This window comes from Solanum dulcamara, chromosome 5, assembly GCF_947179165.1.
Source record: "Solanum dulcamara chromosome 5, daSolDulc1.2, whole genome shotgun sequence".
NCBI lineage: Eukaryota > Viridiplantae > Streptophyta > Magnoliopsida > Solanales > Solanaceae > Solanum > Solanum dulcamara.
In genome coordinates, this window is record NC_077241.1 from 25,739,609 (window position 1) to 25,761,052 (window position 21,444).

The 21,444-nt window shown below is 34.9% G+C and overlaps 1 protein-coding gene across 1 annotated transcript; it reads left to right on the plus strand.

Annotated features, from left to right (window-relative positions):
* The first annotated feature begins 5,716 nt into the window (after nucleotides 1-5,716).
* LOC129889105 (uncharacterized) lies at nucleotides 5,717-12,432 on the plus strand. The gene is made up of 9 exons (XM_055964254.1): nucleotides 5,717-5,983; nucleotides 6,060-6,247; nucleotides 7,436-7,617; nucleotides 7,812-8,096; nucleotides 9,164-9,222; nucleotides 9,303-9,339; nucleotides 9,443-9,514; nucleotides 11,418-11,742; nucleotides 11,862-12,432. The coding sequence occupies exons 1-9, from the start codon at nucleotides 5,866-5,868 to the stop codon at nucleotides 12,243-12,245; spliced, it is 1,650 nt and encodes a 549-aa protein (XP_055820229.1). The 5' UTR covers nucleotides 5,717-5,865; the 3' UTR covers nucleotides 12,246-12,432.
* Nucleotides 12,433-21,444: the final 9,012 nt, after the last annotated feature.

Here is a 21,444-nt window from a genome sequence, read left to right on the forward strand (position 1 = left end):
GGTGTTTTGACATTTGTATCAACTGCTTCTTGAAGTGACATTAGTTTGTGTTTGCATGTTTCATCCTTGAAGAAGAAGGTGTATGTTCTGGTTTGATTGTGTCTACTCTCTGTTAGCATTTTGTAACTAGGTTTTTTTTGGAAATTGCACTAATAAAGTAAGAATTTTTTTGGGTATTTCCTTGTTGAGAAATGGACGACTATATATTGACATATTTTCATCATGGGGCCATGTTATCGCAGACCCCTAATCCTACTTACAGAGGAGAAGTAGATGTATTTCTCGTTGCCATTGATAAAGATCATTTTAGCCTTGTTGAGTTTTTTTCATACACTGAAGACCTTGGGTACACAAATGTGAAGGATTTTTACTGTCAAAATGAAGTTAACAATGAATTTGTCCAAGTTACTTCTGATATTCAGTAGTTAGACTATGTGAAAGACTTAATAGATGGTGATGACTTTCATATTTATGTGGTTCATAAAATTGATGAGTTAGAGGAATTGCCAACTCTAGCTGGTCTTTTGCCATGGCCAAGCTCTGTTGATGTTGGAAATATGGAGAATAAGGTTGTTTCAGATGTGAATGAGACTGAGGATATTTCAAATGTGAATGAGTCAGATCTGCATAGTAGTGACTCGGATATAAATGTCATTCCTGATGAAGATGGTTCAGATGTTGATGAAGAATTGAGATCTTTTAGATCTAAAAGGAGGAACAAAAGAAATCCTAATCATAAGAAAAAAAAGTACCTGAAGAAATACCAGTAGGTGAAGCTGGTATTGATAGAGACTTTGAAGATATTGGAAGAAATAAGAAGGATAGATATGTTGGCAGATTAGGAGGTGATAAAGATTATATTGATAGCTTAGACTGTGATAGTGATAATAGCACAGATGTGGTAGATGAAGAAGTTGTTAGGGGTGTTGATCAACCAGGAAGAAGGAAGAGTAAAAATGTCAGGTATGATGCTGAATGTGAAGTTTCTATTTTTGAACTTGGAATAATTTTTGAAAATGCTAAACAATTTAGAAAGGCTTTGGCAAATTATGCAGTAGAAAATAATTATCAGATTAAGTTAAGGCCTAATGAAACTCATAGAGTGAGGGCTAAATGTAAATTCAAAGAAAAATACAAATGGTTGTGTTATGGTGCAACTGATAGAGATTCTGGTAACTTTTTGATCAAGAACTACCATCCTATACATAAGTGTTCTCCATCAAATAAGAATAAAATGTGTACAAGTAAATTCCTAGCAAATAAATTCAGGGATGAAATAACTAAACAATCATCCATAAAAATTTGGGAAATACAAGAATTGTGCAAGGAGAAGTTAGGATTGTATGTGGGTAGGACCATCTTTTACAAGGAAAAGCTAATGGTTCTTAGAGAATCCATGAGTGACTGGAATATGAAATTTGCAAGATTATGTGATTATGCTGAGGTTATAAAATAGACCAATCCTGGTAGTTCTATTTTTTTAAGAATGGATGGAGAAACTGCACTAGGAAAGAATTTATTTGTGTACTTCTATACGTGCTTGGAGGCATTGAAAAGGGGGTGGAAGGAAGGATGTAGAAGAATAATAGGATTTGATGGATGTTTCTTAAAGGATGCTTGCAAGGGTGAACTTCTAGTAGCAGTTGGCAAGAATGGAAACAATCAGATGTTTCCTATAGCCTGGGCAGTTGTAGATAAGAAAACTAAGCATAGTTGGAGTTTCTTCATCAATTACTTGAAAGAGGACCTGCAGTTGGGTATTGGACAGAGTCTTACTGTGATGGCAGATATACAAAAGGTAATTACATATTACATTTGCTAAAGCTATCAGATTATCTATTAAGTATTGAATTGCATTTTGTTTTCTTTGAAGGGTTTTCATGCAGCAGTTACTGAACTGCTACCAAATGCTGAAGTTAGAATGTGTGGTAGACACATTTGGTCTAATTGGAATCAAACCTAGAAAGGAGAGGAAAGGAGAAAACAATTTTAGAGATGTTCAAAGTCAAGTTTTGAAGTGAAGTTCAAGGATGAGCTTCATAAAATAAGAAAACTTGGTAAGGATATTTGTGCTGACTTATTGCATTATCTAAAGGTGTCATGGGTTAGGGCATTCTTTCAAGAGCATTCCAAATGTGATGTAGTTGAAAATAACATGTGTGAGACCTTTAATTCATGGATCATATCATGTAGACACAAATTTATAATAACCATGTTGGAGGAAATTAGGAGAAAGATAATGACAAGAACTGTGGACATGATCAAGTTTGCTAACACCTAGATATCTGATATTGCACCTATGGCTAGACTTATCTTAGAGGAGAATAAGGACAAGTCTAGAACATGTAAGGTATTTTGGAATGCGGATGTTGGGTTTGAGATTGGAGAAGGGGAGTACAGGCGTACAGGCATACAGTTAACTTGGCTGATAGAGTTTGTAGTTGTAGAACTTGGCAACTAAGAGGCATTCCATGCCAACATGATATTGTTGCTTTGTGCCACATAAAATAGGAGCCTGAACCTCTTGTGGAGCATTGGTATAAGAAGGATACCTTCTTAAAGGCTTATAGTCATTTCATCCAACCAATTTCAAATATGAAGATGTGGCCTGAAACTAACAATCCAAGGATTGAACCTCCTGAACCTAAACCAATGTCTGGCAGACCTGCAAGAAATAGAAGAAAGGGCAAAGATGAACGAAGAAAGAAGTATGGAATTTTTTTTAAACAAAGGGTGAAACAGACTTGTTCCATATGTAAACAACAAGGTCATAACAAGAGATATTGCAAGATAACATAATTTATACTTGCTTCTGTCTTTTTTAATCACTTGTTGAATTTTTAATGAACATATATTTTGTGATTAAATATTCAGGTTGCTGCTCAAACTTCAGAAGCAGCTACCCATAACTCACAATTTACTGGTCAAAGCTCACAAGGAAGTAGCCAACCTCAACCAAAAAACTTCAGTCAACCTGAACCAACAACATTCAACAAACCTGCATCAACTACATCAAGCAAGCATGCTTCTTCAATAACAGTTTGTGTTGATACAAGTCAAATACCTTAGAGGAGAAAAAAGACTGTTGGACAAAAGAGAAGAGTTGCAGTAACTGGAGAAGACTATGCAGGAGGGGGGGGGGACAAAGAAGCCATCATATGGTGGATCAAGTAATGTTGGATTTGGCATATTCACAAGTGCAAATGAAACCCAAATACTCAATGTATGTTGTTTTGTCCTTTGGTTACATACTAATCTTCAGTAGTGCAACATACTTATTAATTTTGGTTTCTCTTTTTCTGTAAAAATAGTCAGGGACTTCAAGTCAAAGGATTCTGTCAACAAGTTCAAATTTTAAGGATGCAAGTTCAACAGACATAGACCTTGGTTTTAATTCTAGAGGCTTGAGATGGAAAAATAGAGATGATGTCACTACCAACCAGTTGTAGAAAATGGCAAACAAAAAGAAGTAATAGCAGCTTGAAGTTTTGAATACTAACTGCGGATTGCTTAACAGCTTAACATAAATTTGTGGATTGTGTAATGTATTCAGTTTTGAGGATTGTGTAACCTTGTTAAACCAGTCCACTGATCTTCGTATTTAACATAATGCTAACTTTGAGTTCATTGTTGATTATGTTTTTACAGTTGCACTGTGATATTGTTAAATGTTTTTGATATTAAATTTGTGAAGTCTCTATTTTTGTTATTGGTATTAACCAGTCCACTCAATTTGAGTTACATTGTGCAGATATTTTGAACTTTTAATAAGTGAAATATGTATTCACATCAACAAGATGTGAATTGTGAATTGTATACAACAATAATATCAAAATACATACAAATGTGGCCTAGCTAGAAATTAACAGCAACAACAACAACATGAAGATTATTTCTTCACAGCAACAACAACATCACCCTTACATTAACTTTACAGCAACTTTACAACAACAACAACATCAAAATAATACTGCAAAATATAAGCAATTTTACAGCAGATTCTTGAACAAAATATAATGTTACTTTAAGGAAAAAAACACAACACATTTTAACAATTAGGCTTCAATCTCCATATTCCAAACACTACCAACCCAACAGCGATCACAACAACAATAAGTATATTTCTTGCTCGATTTATTTTTTCATCAAAAGCCTTGATTTTCTTCAACAAACTCCAGATCACCTTATTTGCTTGAGGAGGGTGTCGATATTCATACCAATAAAAAAATCACAGCCACCCATTTTCTATAAAATCAATCAGAAAAAAAAAAAATTAGAAATCCACAATTAACAGAAAATACTTATTCCTCTTTTGTTGTACTTATAGAAAATAAATGGAGCTTTAAGATTCACATTGAATAAAAGTTGCAATATATGAGTAAATTATCAACATAAAGAATTACTTTACCTTTGAAAGTTTACAAGTAAAAAATCTACGACCTGGATTTAGTTGAGTCCAAGAAGTCTTTAATAGTGCTTCATTACCATATTTACAATATCGACATTCATCCAAAGAGGCCATGGAAGAGTTGGAGAAGCTGGACATGGAAGTATAGGAGAAGAGTGAGAGAAAAACAAAGAAGAAGAGAGAAAAATAAAGAAGAAGAGAGAAAAACAAAGAACAAGAGAGAAGTGATTTTTGCCCTAAATCAGAGAAACAATCTAAGAAATTAGGGCAAAAATGAAGAAGAAGATGCATAAATATATAGATAAGAGGGATATGACCGTTATAGGCCAAGTCTGATGCCATATCAACTGAAAAAATAACTTCTACACGCCTCTAATAAGTGCAAAACACGCGAGGGTCTAGCTGATTAAAAAGTGTCAAAATGACACAATAGACCCTTACATTAGGTGTCTAAAATGAACATATCTTGTTTTAGGTGTCTAAGTGAAAGTTGATGCCAACGTTAAGGGGCCAGCGATGGATTTGGCCTACTGATAAAGTGAAAACTGAAGTATAATGCTAGTGCTAAATAAATAGTATATATATCCGGCTATTCTTATTGGTCATTTAAAATTGTCATACATTAAAGATGGAATCGAAGAAAATAAATACTTTCTTCATTTTGTAAAATGATAGATATTCAATTTTTTTTTGTTGTTGCAAAAGTGATAGCTAAAAAGGACAAAAAAATTAATTAACACAATTAAACAATCCAGGCAATCTAATCTTTCTTGAAATTTTTATAATTGTTGAATTATTTTTCTTACACTATAACAACTGAGTGAGAGACATAATTAAATCATCTTCCTAAAGCTACATCCCCTTATAAGTCGCTAATTCGATTTAGGAGATCATAAAGATGGATTAGGATTGTAATTTATCTGATTCATATTTTACCCAATCTATTTTTTATCCATATTAAATATGGGCAGATTGTTTTTGTCTAACCAATTTTTAACCTATCCAAATTTGATTCAATCCTCCATTTGCCACTATTAGGTTTGATTATGGAGGTATAAGGTGGGTGAGGGGAGGAGAAAGTACATTTCATTAAAAAATAATATAATAGTTGAGTTTTGTAAAATAATATAATTAACATGCTCTGAAAAAATATTATAATTAAAAGTAATATTTTTAATATTATCTGCATAGAAGGGATATGTACAGGAGCAATAAAGTCACAAAGACGATGACATGCTTGTTTTTTGTCATCAAATATGTCGCACTTACATTTCCTTCCGCGTGTCCAACTCCTTTAGGCTTTGCTTTAATATCAATTATTGCATTACAACATTTGTCCCCCTCTCTCTCTCATGTTTTCAAAGAGTTAAAATCGTACACTATTTACTTTCCTCCTCTCTCAGATTTGTCCAAAATCGTTTAACATATTGCCTTTTCCCTAGAAATCGACCCATAAAATGTTGTGTAAAAATTCATTGTTATTTTCTCTTGTAACTGCTTTCTTCATTTTTTCTTCCGTCACCCTTGGAGGATCTGAGTCTGATTTTCCTTCCTTCCAAACTACACCCATTTCAGGTATTCATTCTACTTTTTCCTTTGATTTCACTGTCTATCTTTGTGCTGATAGATAAATGGGTTCTTTCCTTTATAGGTGAAAGTAGGAATGAGAATGATGTGGTGGTGGTTTCATGGGGCACAAAAAGGTTTCTTGCTGAAGATGAACCTCCATTGAACTCATCACTTATCTTGGCTGCTAAAAGAACATATAGAAAAGACCCTCTCAACAATTTCAAAAGATACACTGGAGGGTGGAATATCAGTAACCGCCATTACTGGGCTGTAAGTATTCAAGCGGAACATACTTTCACAGGCTTGAAAGTTGATAATTTGTTATTGGGAAAGGAGTAACATCTCAAGAGACCTTTATTTTCAAATTAATTGCTCTAATTTTGGAATTCGGAGATATTACATAAATCACCACCTTATCTTCCCTTGGAATAATAAAGTTCAAATTTTTCTCTCTGTACAGGAAAAAATTACTATTATTTAGTGATATCAAATCTTTGTTTCAAACTTATTTACACCTCTTTTCTTGTGTTGTATTGATAAGAGGAAGCAAAAAAAAAGTAATGTAAAAATTCTTCAATATGATTTCAGAACAATAAGATTCTATCCATTCACTGCTAAGTGGTAGTTAAACAACTGCATTGAGTACCAAAAGATGTTACTCGTGTCATGACTAAGATTTTGCCTAATTTGGGAAGGGTAAAATGGTCCAGGCGATTGTCTTTGGAAAGACGGAAAAATTTCTTTCCACTACTCTGACGACTGTCATGAGTTATGCTACCACCATAATTTTCAATGGTGAGTCACCTGACTAGTAATGGAGAATCTCAGCTGATCTCCAGAATGCAGATACTTTACCTGAAATTGACAGTAATTTAATTTATGACAAAAGATTCTATATACCATCACCAGAGAGATTGCTATGTAGTATCATTCTTGTCCTGATACATTTCAAAGATTAAATTCATTATCATTTGATTGATCAGAGAGAAGTATGTAGTCAGAGATGCTCTTCAGTGACTTGAAACTTTAGTTTTGCTTATCACTATTCAGTATGATTAAAGATTTAGTCCATGGTCAGTGATGCTATATATGGTGTTATGTGACGACTTAAAATTGCCTTTGTGCCCTACAAAAATTCATGCAGAGAGCAAATTTTCATATTGCAAATGTTTCATTACCTGTTATAAATTGGATTCCAATCTGTACTATCGACAAATAAAACCTGGTATATGTTCTTTACCTTTTATAAATCGGATTCCAATCTGTACTATCGACAAATAAAACCTGGTATGTGTTCTTTAAAACATTTGTCCGACAATCTGTACTTGTCTGTGCATTCTCATTTTACCGTTTTCTGACTTTTAGCTATGAAGTATATACTTGGTTGTCTTTCTAAAAAATTTAGTTGCATAAAATCTATGTTCAATTGTTTCTTATGTTATATTTGTTTATGTGCAGTCTGTGGTTTTCACTGCAGCTCCATTCTTTGTCGTTGCGCTGATCTGGTTTGTGATCTTCGCGCTTTGCTTGTTGTTGATCTTTCTCTGCTACTGTTGCTGTAGAAGAGTTCCTTATGGCTACTCCCGAATAGCTTATGCTCTCTCCCTCATACTCCTCATACTTTTTACCATTGCTGCAGTGTATTCTCTCTCTCTCTCTCTCTCTCTCTCTCTCTCTGTCCACCTAGCATATACAAATGCTTATGGATCTTCTCTTGCATTACAAATACTGCCACTTTGCTCAACTTCTCACTCGCAAACATACACGTCACATTCCCGTTCTCTCTGTTCTGATGTGCCCATTTTGTAACTTGCACATTTTGTCACTTGTGCAGTGTTGGATGTATCATTTTGTACATTGGCCAGGGAAAGTTTCACAGCAGTACAATTAACACGTTGGATTATGTCGTCCATCAGGCAAATACCACAGCTGATAGTCTCAGAAACGTCTCAGGTTATCTAGCTGCAGCCAAACTTATTGCTGTGGATAAAGTTTTGCTTCCTGGTTCAGTCCAAACAGACATAGACCGCATCCAAACCAAGATCAATTCTTCTGCTAATACCCTCTCCACTAAAACAGAAGACAATAAGGATGACATAGCTCGTTTGGTAGAGTCTGTGTAAGTGAATGTCATAACAAGCTTGTTCTTTGCAATTTATATCTGTAGAATTTATACGATTGAATCGAGTTCTCGTACTTCTATGGGTGTGGATTATGGATCGATTTTGTCCTTTCATCTATTCAAAACTATTTAAGTCATCTATTCAAAGTATTTATTTTGCGGGTCATGTCTTTAAAGGTAAGTTTTATAAAGTGGTGGTTAGGTTAGTTATGATGCGAAGTGTTATCCAATCAACAACTCATGTCAAGAAGATGCAAGTAGCGAAAATAAAAATTTTGAGATGGATGTATGGGCATACTTGGAGAGATAGGATAAAAAATGAAGCTATCTGGGACAAGGTGGGAGTGACCTTCACGGTGGACAAGATGAGGGAGGCTAGGCTGAGAAGGTTTGGGCACGTGAATAGAAGATACATTGATGCCCCAGTGAGGAGGCATGAGAGGTTGGCTATAGTGAATATAAGAAGAGGTAGAGGTAGGCCAAAGAAGTCTTGAGGAGAGGTGATTAAACAAGATATGACACTTCTGCAGCTTATGAGAACATAACCCTAGATAGGAAAATATGAAGGTCGAGGATTAAGTTAGAAGATTAGTAGGTAGTTGAGCGTGTTTTCCTTTTTACTGTTACTAGTATTACTCTCCTACTATCATATTCTTCGATTTTAATATTACATGTTGTTTTCCTTTGCTTTAGCAATCATATTATTTGTTGCTGCTATAATTCTATTCTTCATTGTTTTTACTTTACATGTTGTTTGTGATGCTTTACTTGAGCCGAGGGTCTATCAGAAACAATCTCTCTACCTTTACAAGGGAAGGGTAAGGCTGTGCACAACACCCTCCCCAGACCCCACTTGTGCACAACCTCTCTACTTCTTTTCTGTCTCATCTTTGTTCTTTCCATTTGAATAGTTCTAACTCAACATTTTGAGAGATACTTTGTGATGTTCTTGCTTATCTAGTTGCACTTCAATCCACCAAACACACATACACCAAGACCTGGGCCCAGGTTCTCTTTCCTTTGCTGTTCTGGGTTCTAAAATGCCGGTGGTAATATTCATGCAGGAGATTGGCTCTTATTATTCTATCAGCCATTATGCTTCTTTTGACATTTCTGGGATTTGGTAAGATGACCATTACATTAGAATTCTGAGTGTAATAAATTCTACTTATAATTTTTCTTTGTTTTCTTTTCTCCTTCCAGTATTTTCAATTTTCGGGATGCAGGCTTTCGTTTACATGTAAGTGAACATTTTATATTACTAGGCTGTTCTTTCTTTCTTTATTTCGTTTCCTTGTCTCTGCTCTTCTGTTTAAAAGTATGTTCTGTTCTATTTTGTGCAGCTTGGTGATTTTTGGATGGATTCTTGTCACTGGAACTTTATTTTTGTGTGGCATATTTCTTGTTCTTCACAAGTAAGCTCTGTTCTGTATTTAACTTCTCACTGCATACTGTTTTACTACGTTTAAGAACTAAACCACGTTTTTTCTTGCGTGTGGAAAATCTTCTCATTGTGCGTACAGCTTCAAGTTGTTGGTTCTGCTATTTTATCCCTGAAAGGATATCCAAAGTTAACTTCAATGTGATGTTAGATTCAGCTTAGTTCTGCATTTCTGCAGCCATAATCAACATAAAATTGCTGGTCTCAGCTGAGGGTAGCCAGCCAGGCTTTAGATATTAGTATTTGATTATTTACACTTTAAATTTACGAACGACCTTTTACCTTCCTATTATTGTTTAAAGTGGAATTAATATCCCCATGAATGATGATGTGGCAGAGAAAGTGTATTCAAATTCTTGAAAGAGTGCGAGAGACGTAAAAACTGCTAAAAGCTGATTATATTGTCCAGGTGCCAATCTTCAATTGGATATTATATAATAATTAGACTTAACATTAAAAATCTATTTTCTTTTTTACTTTCTTCTTTATTTTCCTTTTGTTCTTTTTCTCTTTCTCTTTCTTTGTTCTGTTAGACCCATCAAATTTCCACCACCCACCATCTCCCTTTTCTTGGTGAGAAGCCACAGAACTAGCAAGAATCAATTTTATCTGTGCTATGTTTTTTGTACTTCCTTTCTTTTTTGTTTTTTATTCTTTTTTTTGTTTTTTTCAGACCCACCAATTTTCCACCACGGCTCTTAGTGCCACCATTTCTGTTTTTCAGGCAGAGAAGCTCACCGTCCTGAAAGGTATGAAACAGGCAGAGAAGTAAAGCCAGTAGAAAAAACAATCCATCACCGATTTTTACAACTTTTATGCGTGAACTACTCCAGTAGAATACACTGATTTGAGAACCAACAACATAGAATCTGCTACAGCTTTTAATTTCTATGATATGCCGGATTTTCTGGTTGGAAATATCTGTTGACTGTTGAAATTGAAAATTGCGATTTACTTAGCAATAAGGTACAAATGTGGATCCAAAAACAAATTTGCTGAATAAAACCTATTATGTGTATGTTTTAAATCTGCCATTGTCTTGTATTTTAATATATTTCCTTATGGGTGTGCATGAGTTTTCTGAATTATTTTAGCTGTGATATATTATTGGCTTAAATGATTTAAGTGGAATAATATGAATTTTCTTATGCTTTCCATTCTTAGAATTAGGTGACTTTGTTCAGTGTGGTATAGCATGAATTAGGTGTTCTGATCATTTTTTTTATCTGTTGGCCGAAAAACATGAGATTTCCTGTGAAGATTGGGGAGAGAATGGAGAAAAAGAGGAAGATGAGAGGAGGTAACAGAACTAGGGAGGGTTTTACTAAAAAATGAGATAAAATATGAAAAAGGTTCAAATGACACATTTCCGCATGTGTATACAAGACTAGGACAAAATCTGGTCGTGTCATTTTAGGGAGATATTAATTCCACTTCAAACAAGAATTGTGGGGTGGGCAGGTGGGGAGGTAAAAGGTAGCCCGTAAAGTTAAAAGTGTATAAATGGCTTTTCTGGACAACTACAAGGTGCAATTTATGTACTTTTCCTTTGATTGAATCATTTTAAATGTCTATTTTGGTTATACCTCTAGCTGGTGCTTCTTGATACCCACTCTGGTCATTAGTATCATTAAGATCCCATGCAAACCTTTCAAATAGTACTAAAATTGCCGAACTTTTACTGCTAGGATGTCTCATTATTGAGTGATCAACATGTGTAGAGATTTGAACACTCTCTTATCTGTTGGGAATGTGTGTCTTCCCTGTTAACTGGGAGCCTCTAAGTCACATCTTTGTCCATTCTTTATTAATGTCAGCCTTGATTTATAAATGTAGTTTGTGAAACATATCTGATTGTTTTGTGTTTGATTTGTCAGTGTGACTGCAGACTCTTGTGTAGCAATGAATCAATGGGTCAAACACCCTCTTGCTCATACAGCTTTAGATGATATCTTGCCGTGTGTGGACAATGCCACTGCACAAGAGACCCTTACAAAAAGCAAAGAAGTCACTTCTCAGCTGGTCAATGTTGTTAACAGGGTCATTACTAATATTTCCAATAACAACTTCTCCCCCAACTTTGGTCCTTTGTACTACAATCAGTCTGGACCTAAGCTGCCAATCCTTTGCAATCCTTATTACTTGGATTTGACTGATAGATCCTGTAGTCCTGGTGAAGTGGATTTGAGCAATGCCACAAAGGTACACCTTAAAACTTCTTCCTGAAAAGTTGATTTCACTTGAAGACATGTTTCTCTGTCCTCCCACATGTGATAAATGGAGAGTTATTACAACCTGTTTTAAGTTTTTCTATCATGCAGGTATGGGATAATTATGTCTGTCAAGTTTCCCCTAGTGGCATTTGTTCCACAACAGGCCGTCTGACTCCTGTCATCTACGGCCAGATGGCAGCTGCTGTAAATGTTAGCTTTGGATTGTACCATTATGGTCCTTTTCTGGTTGATCTAGAAGATTGTGATTTTGTTAGACAGACATTTGGAGATATCTATAGCATATACTGCCCCGGACTTCAGCATTATAGCAAATGGGTTTACATTGGACTGGTGATGGTTGGTTTAGCAGTATTGCTTTCGCTTACATTCTGGGTCATATATGGGAGAGAGAGGCGGCACCGTGTCTATACAAAAGAACACATGCCCAAACCAGCTGAAGGGTATGAAGGGAATAAACCGATTTACGATTAGTCTGCTTTGCTTTTTGTAATACTAGCTAGAGATGTGTTGTTGTGTATCAGGTTTTCTGTATATACTGATGAGTTCATAGAACTTATAGTTATATTGTATTGTTAGGTTCCATTCTCAGGGTTGAACTACATTATGATGTACTGTGCAGATGATAGCAATTTATGTTGATGTTAATGTTGTTATGCCATGTATGGGAGTGGTAGATGTGTGAAAACTTACCCTCACCCAGTGTGTACCAAATCAATTGATGAATGACATGTTTGCACATGAACAACTAGTGGTTAATTACTAAAATATATTTACACCTTACTGAATCACTTAAATCATTGTAAGCTGATACGATTTGGTGTATGAGGCATGTATTGTTGTCATTCTGCAAAATAGTTTAAGTCAATACAGAACTAGTAATGTCACCGGGTCCGCAAAGGTTTCCAAACCAAACTCTTATTACAAACACTAGCCGAAATATGTTGAACAAAATTTACTCCTAAACTATATCAGTCAACGATGTAACAGATGCTACTTGCCACTTTGTTTCCTTCTTCCATGTTACGCCGGATTGTTCAACAACCTGAGATATGGACACTGAAGGGTAAAGTTTCGCCATACATAAATTTGAGTCCAGTTGTCTGAAGTTTTAGGCCTCTCTTCTTCCTTTTCGTGAATGATCTTTTATGACTACTTATAAATTGAATAGAAGAAAACGATATTTTCAGATTTCTTAGATTACGTGTAAAATTGGAAATTTCTTGTAAAAAAAATCATAAAACTAAATTCAAGCTTGTAAGAGACTATAAAACTAAATGCCTCCCACCATATACTAGGAGGCGTTGTTGCCTGCGAGTTCACTAGGGTCGTGAAAGTCCAGTAAGCCCATGACCAACTGAACCAAGGCTAGGGTAGATACAAGTTTTAATAAAACATAAACCTGAGATGGAGACAACTATATTTTCATAATATTTGAAAATTTTATAAAAAGTATAGTATAAAACTAAGATCAGAAAGTAAGGTGTTTGGATTGACTTTTTAAAGTGGCTTATAAATTAAAATTTGACAAGCCACATCAAGCTGATTCATTATTTTGGTGCTCCAAAAAACATCAAGTCCAATCTGCTATTATTTGGGTTGCGGGTCAATGTTAACACAAATATCTACTAGACAATATTACATGCTATTATTATGCAAATATCTTGGGTACACCATATAAGAAAATGATTTTCTTGAACATAGCTTTTGTGAAACTAAATAACTTTTGTCATGATACTACTCTAACCAAATAGAGATATTAATAAGCAAATTAAATAGTTAACGAGTAACACTTTAATTATCTAAATAAAATATCAACTTGTAATATTTATATATGATGGTTGAAGTTGCTTTGAGTTTGGATTTCTTTTGTTATTTATATATTTTTAGTATTCCTCTTTATTTTTTAAATTATGTTTTTATTTGACCCACAGGCCGGTCCAATAAACATTACTCAAGACCCACGATTTAGCGGGCTTACTCGGGTCAAAGTAAAAAGTTGCGTTCTTAAATAGGCATCTTAGCTCAACTCTATCAAATCACAGGTTGACTCAGGCTGGCCTAATGGGCCTAGCCCATATTGGCGGTTCTAATTCCATCGCATGTTCTAGTCCACTAATTGCTTAGTAACACAAGAAATGACCTCTCGGTTGCCTGGTCGTTTGTTTGGAATTGATGACTTTTTCTGTTTTGGAGCTTTTGAAACTTGAATAGTTGACTTCGGTAAAAACGTCAGGCAAACGACCTCATAATGGAATTCTGATGGTTCCGTTAGCTCCAGAGTAGTTAGATTAGGCTAGTGGCATGTCAGCTTGAGTCCCGAGGCTTTCGGTGCAAGTTTGGACCATTAGGCATTAGCCTTTAAGCATTGGCCTAAGTTTGACCTTGGTCAATATTCTTGAAAAATGCACTCGAATAAAAATTCCGTCAGCATGGTTAGCTCTGAAATATCGAGTTTGGTCTAGAGCGACCTTTCGTGTTCTTCCTGAGGCTTTTGGCTAATCCCGAGGCCACTCGTTGAATTGGCTAAAAATGACACTTAGGTGTGGGACCCACTTTTTATCGAGATGATCTAGGATGAAAATTTCAACATCTTCATTGAGTTCAGAATGTAGAATTTGATGGTGTAGCATAGTTTGTTTGCGCCACAGGGTTCCTTTAATGACCCAAGCTTAGGGCCTAGACGTGACTTGGCAAATGAGAAACCCGAAAGTACCTCAAACAAGCCTCTTAGCATTCTTTTAGCCTTTCATAGGTAATGATAATAAATAAACAAGCAGAAATCATAATAGTAAATCTTTAACTTACATATATCCAACAATACCTCTAACTTTTAAATTTAACGGGGCTAAGACAAGTCCGTAGCTCACCCTCAATCATAATAGAAAGAAATGTCATAGTAAGTGTCTAAACATCTCAACATATTATAAGCTAGAAAGATAATGGAATACTGTTCTCGGAACATGGGAACTCACCAAAAGTAGTCTTCAAATGAAATCTCAACTAGCTACATAGAGGAGAACGAGGAGGAGTACCGGTCCCTACATGGTGATATCATGTAGGCAAAAGAGTATGCGTTAGTACTTTGAATGCACTAAGTATGTAAGCATGCATGAACATTGAGGAAACATTAAAACATTTATGTAATATGAAACATAATGCAATGTATGCATAATCAATCATATAGATATCCTTTAAAACATTCATTTTGTGAGAAAATGACCATAGGCGACATTGAAGACCATGCGAGCTATTACATGGAATCCAACATAACCCCCTACATTGGCCGGGGAGACTACTTGCCGGGTAGAACTCCGTCAACTTCATTCATTTATTAAACTTTAACTTTAAGGGCTTTCATGGATTCATTAGCCTAAGACTACAAGGGCTCCTATGTTGGCACATAGTTAATGAGACAAAGGATTGCTACTAGGATTTCCTTACCGAATCTCACCTCAATGGCTCATTCGGTGCTAAGTCAATCCCACGGAATAGTTTAATACTTTAAAATAGTCATAGCAGATAGCTTGAGAATTCAAAACATCATATTCGGTAGAATAACTCATTAAAACCTTTGGTAATTCAAATATTCAAGAATTGTCCTTATTGCATAAAGAATCCATCATTCATAGCATTTCATCATTCTTTTATTTCATAAGACTCCCTTTTGATCATAGATATTGCTTTCATAAACATTCATTTGGAGTCAAAGCTTTCAAGTCAAACTTCATTGAAAACATAGTAAAACTAGGTGGATCAAATCACTTCAACTTTCAAACATGAATGTAAATGAAATTATACATAAATACTTTGAAATCCATCAATTAAACATCATGTTTTAAACAACCCACCATTAAATTCAAGAACCTTTAAAGAGCTAAATAGAGAAAATACTTGCAAACCATCAATTCATACATATGAAATCATTTTGCATCAAAATAGATCAATAATCATTAGTTTAACCATGATTCATGCTATTAAGTAGAAATAAGAATTACCCATAAGAAAATCTTACTTGAAATCAAGAGATTTAGTTCAAAGAGTTTTGAACTACATGGGTGGTAGAACCCATGGATAAACACCACATAACTTAGAGTAAAACTTAAAAAAAAACTTTAGGTATGAGAGTGGAAGAAATACTCTCATTGAATCCTTACATACCTGAAATTCGAAGCGTTACTCAAAATCGAAGGACTTAATAAACACTCTTGAATCCTAGTATTTTCTCCTCGCCGGAGCATTTTGTGTACTATCCAGAGTATATAAATCACCGGAATAATATTTCTATACTACTAAAAAATTAAACTATATTTCGAGAATGAGTAAAGATGTGTATAGAGAGAAGAGTTGCTTGAGAAAGCTTGATGAACAAAATGATAAAATAAGATGGGTATTTATAGGTGTGAAGGACGGACCTAACAATAATTAAAATAATTATAAAGAAAAATCAAAAAATTTAATGAAAGATTGTGATGTCATGGGTGATGTCAAATGGAGGACTATTGATGTCATGGGTGATGTCAAATTGATCTAGATCTTTCCATGGTTGGTGAGATGAACCTTCGTTTAATGGAATACCCTTTTTCGGAGCTGCGTTTGAAAAAGATAACTTCCTCATTAGGATTTGATGTCTTAATATGAATTGTTTTTCTAGAAGTCTACTTTCTTATCATTCAAGAATCAACCAATTTAGAGTATCCTAAAGTGAGATATGATTTTTCTTCTACAAATACTCCATTTCGTCATAGCTCTATGTCTTGCAATAATTAATTTATTTGACCTATTTAACCTCTAAAACTTAAAATATAGTCTTCACAAAAGTTGTAGGTAATAATGTTTCGATTATTTAAAAATTTGAATCACCTAATATGGACCATTATATTAATAGTTATGCTCAAAATACAGAAGATATATTATTTTCATCGAGAATTAGAACATCATATACAACGTTTTTAGGGGGTGTTATAGTTTCGAACGAATTTTGAGCCCCTCGGGGATTTTGAACACTTGATGTTCCAACTGATGCACTAGCATCTGGTGTAGGTGAATTTCTTCACTGCGACTTTGATGAAGCCTCAGCAATCACAGATGGTCATTGCACCTGGTCTTCGCGATTGTGTGGTCCCTGGCCATGATCGGAAAGAATGGTTGACTAGGGGTTGACCACCATTGGTCATCGCGATCGTGAGGCCTGACCTCTGCGATCGTGATGGTAATTTTAGTTGGGGGTCACGATCGCGATCCTCGCCCTCGCGATATAGAGTGTGTCTGGTCTACTAATTTGAGATACACGATCAAATTTATTAGTAAAATTTCAGAATGCAATTTCTCCCTCGTTACAACTCTAAATTTGGTGATTCGAAGTTCTGGACATTCATAAAGTTTGTGGATACGTGGGTAACTAGTCGGAAAGTGTTGAAGACCCTTTGTTTGAGGTAAATTCGAGTTTAAACCTATTGTCATAGTCTCTTCTCTTTAGCTTTAATGACATTTTGTGCATGTTGGGTTGCAGGCTGTAATTTTATTTCATTTTGGGACATAAGTTTTTAGGGAGCTAATTAGGATTTTTTACGGAGTCAATTCCAAAATTCCAAGTGCGGGTCCCATATTTGCGTTATACACTTCAAAATTGGTCTATCTCCATTTTTAATGATTTTAAGGTCTCAGACCGTAATAACATTGTGATTCTATTTTTGATAGTATGATAGGGTTCTGAGGTTGTACGGATGAGAAAAGCTCCGGAGGCTTGATTTTGGAGCAGGCGTGATCAGCCTAAAGGTAGGGTATGACTTTCCTCTCATTCGATTGAGCTTGATTATGTGAAAACATGATAATTAGTTGGAATTTGGGTTGGTTAGGTTCTTGATCATGCCTCGTAGTATAGAAATTTCTTTTTAGGCTAATTTCAGATAATTTGGGAACTTGTTTAGTGATCATACATACCTTGTGGCCATGTCTATTATCATTTTCTAATGAGGTTTAGCTTGTTTGGCCTTAGTCTAGGCTTAGACTAGTGTTTTCCATAGACTTTTGATATTTAGAGCCTTTAGGCCTTGTTCCTATTCTTATGTCGCTTCGAATGGTTTAGCTCCCTATAGACTGTATAGCATACTTGGGTCTGGTAATTTGTGCATTAGATTAGGTATTGCCTCACCTTCAATGACCTTCTATCCCTTCTCCCCCTTCGTATTGCCCGTACGTTGATAATTTGAGATTTTGGGATTTTCTTGGCGATTTGGGATTGGGTACGATTCGATCTTGGAGTGCTTGGTTGATTATCTAAGAGTGGACGTTGTTCCACAATGGTTTTTTTGATAACGAATTGACATGATATAATTTGACAGCCACTATCATTGCAGATTTAAGGTTTGTTCATACTGCTCACTTATCCTTTATGAAGTTGATTCATTTTGGCTATGGGCTATTGCCCCTTTGAGACTCATCCACGGTTTGAGGTCTGGGCATTGGAATTCTTAGCTGTGCTACTACTATTAGTTACTTAGAGACTACTATTGACTACTTTGAGATTAATCCGCGATTCAAGGTTCGAGCTATGTGCTTCTTTGCTAGTCAGCATTCATTAGTTACTTGGAGGCTATCCTCGGTTCGATGTCTGGGCTAGGCTTTTTCAGCTCTGGACTCACCGTTATATATTCCTACTAGTTCTATCTATTTTATGTACCCGTCTGGACTTACAGGGTTCCCCTCGAATTATTATTTAAACTTGTGCATGAGTGTACCTTCTAGATTTATGGGACCCAGTTAGGTTTAGTTACCTGTACTTAGTTTATTCTAGTTATTATACACTCGTGTGCATCTCCTTTACATTCGGTTTGACCTCTGTTGTCCCTAGATTCTACCTTATTATATTTCTTTTACTTTTCAAGCTCACTCGGCCTATGATGCCTACTGGGTACCAGTTGTTTTGGTACTCATACTACACTTTGCATCTATTTTCGTAATGCAGGTCCGAGCACCAGTTATTAGTGCTGATTTGAGCTAGTCGCAGTCTACATCAAAGGCGAGGGTGAGTACATGGTGTGCTGAATTTACTTGTCTCAATCTGTACATAGTTAACTAGTATTTTGCTTTTTGAGACATGTCTTTATTTCCGTGGTCCACTTTTGGGATTTGTATATATTTGTAGCAGCTCTGTACTTGTGACTTCCAAGGTCTAGGAGGGATCCTATTTGTATATATATATTTGGTTTACTTCCGTTTTTGTTTCTTTAATTTTTGTTGTTGTTTAATTCTTGTTTGGTTTATATCCTTAATTGCATTACTTGCAGTTCTGAGATATGTGTCGGCTTACCTACTAGTGGGTTATAGTAGGTTCCATTATGACTCAAAAAATTGAGTCGTGACATCATAATTAATATCATTCACATATACATGTCAAAAGAATTTCTCCCCAATTATTATACTTAGTGCGTTTGGTAGAGTGTATTAAAATAAATAATGCATGCATTAGCTTTGTCTACTAGTAATACCTTGTTTGATACACTTTTCAATCTATGTCTAACTAATGCTTTTATTAGATATATACTCTATTGTGTATTGAGGTGTGTATTACTAATACATGAAAATCTATGGTATTGGTAATGCAAGGGATTTAGTGCATGCATTAGCATAGTCAAAAACACAATTGCCCCTAAAAATGTTTTCTACATCTTTTTTGTCATATTTGTGGAGGGTATTTTTGTAACTAAATATATTTTTAGAAATTATGCAATGCATGCTATTTTTAATACACCAAATCAAACAACACATAAAAAATAATCTCTCCATAACTATTGCAAGAATAACTAATACAAACATACCAATATACTCTATTTAGCATTGTTCTTATACACTCTACCAGACGATCCTTTAAAACATTATCATATGATATAATTTCTCCCACAAAAGATAAAAGAAAAAATTGCATAATTAGACATACATACATACCAAATCTACTAATTTCATCTATAGTTTCAAAGAATCATATATTATCCCACTATTATGTATCATATTTGGAGTCAGATACATTGAGATACACCTGTCCTTAAAATTAGCCTAAAATAGAGCCCCTACTTAATTTTCTCTCTAATTTACTCTTTCACTATAAATCAGCCTACTCTCTCCTCTATTCCTTTCCCTTCCACATTCATCGCCCAAAATAGTCACTTATTATGGTCTGACAATTTTCGTCTAGCAACTAACGTTGACATCCTCATCGTCCTACAATTACTTTTATTGTATGTTCGAATGTTAATTCTTTAGAGTGGGCACTGTTTGTTGAAAAATATGATTTGACTTAGGATCTCACACTAAGGCTTTGAGAAGTAGTACTTGAATAGCAAATCACTTCAACATTTGGCTCTCTTCTTCTTTGCTATGAGATATATCAGAAAATAAAAATACAGGCATTTTGGATAAGTTTTCCTTGAAGATTGTGGTTTCATGGTGTGGTGAGAAGACAAGTAGAGAGGTGGTACTAGACTCTGGATGAAAAGAGAGAGAGAGAGATGAAGGGAAGAGGAGGAGAAATGGTGGTAAAAAATATACACATGTATCTAGTTAAGAGTTCATGTAACTGATAAAGCATACACATATCTAAGTCAAGATTATATGTATCTATGAAAAAAGGATTTTGATGCTTGAAAAATATGGGAAGAAATTCCATTGGTAAAAATATATATATGATTAGGTGTATATGTATCTGACAAAATATATAGATATATCTAATTAAGAGTTCATGTATCTGATAATGTTTACTTGTATTTGAGTTAAAATTATATAACCATCATAAATATTCTTAGAAATCCATGTCCTGGATTGTCTCAACAACATAGTGATATTCACCATTGTTGAACCTAAAAAGCAAGAAATTATTGGAGAATAATTCCAGGAAGAAGAAGTCTAAAGTTTGCTACTCTCAAAACCTTTTGGAAGGATTTCAAATGTTTTGAATCCTTTTAGGAGTTGTGATACATTGGATACTCTAATTTTGTTGCACACGTAATTTCCTTCTTAATTTTATATCTTTCAAATACATTCCTTATTTAAATTTACTTTATTATATGTATTTGGGTAACATGTATCCGAGGTACGAATTAAGGTAGATTTCGTAATATTGCAAACTCACAAGAATGGAAGTAATTGACTACTAAACTAGTGGAATTTTTGTTGTTTGCCCAAGATGAAATTCATATTATCTTAAGCAAGGTGGTGTGCAATTCTAAGGGTGTCTTTGGTATGAAGGAAAATATTTTTCTATTTTCTCATGTTTGGTTGGATTAAATGGTTTGGAAAATATTTTTCAAATCAACTTTTTTTCTTCAAATTTAAGAAAAATGTCTTCCCTCCAAATATTAAGGAAAATACTTTTCAAACTCTCCTCCAAACTCAAATTACAAGGCTTTTTCTTACCTACCCCATACCTCGACCCTTCCATAAAAAAACCCTACTCAAGTCTGCTACACCACTCTACAAGGATCTAAGCCGATTGAACGATGTCGGGGCAAAAATAAGGTCTATCGGGGTCTAAATCATGCATTTCTAAGGCAAGATCCAGTCAAAAACCTAGAATAAGGCCAAACATGCTTCAATTAGATGATAAATCAAGTATACAAATACACCACAAGTCATGAATAATCAACAAGGGAGGTAACATTCTCACAAGTACCCGATA

Bases quoted from the DNA above. Each gene is read 5' to 3' on its own strand.
- LOC129889105 (XM_055964254.1), top strand. From the start codon at position 5,866: ATGTTGTGTAAAAATTCATTGTTATTTTCTCTTGTAACTGCTTTCTTC. The intron at 9,515-11,417 runs GTAAGCTCTGTT...TTGATTTGTCAG, and splicing joins ATATTTCTTGTTCTTCACAA to TGTGACTGCAGACTCTTGTG. The intron at 11,743-11,861 runs GTACACCTTAAA...TCTATCATGCAG, and splicing joins ATTTGAGCAATGCCACAAAG to GTATGGGATAATTATGTCTG.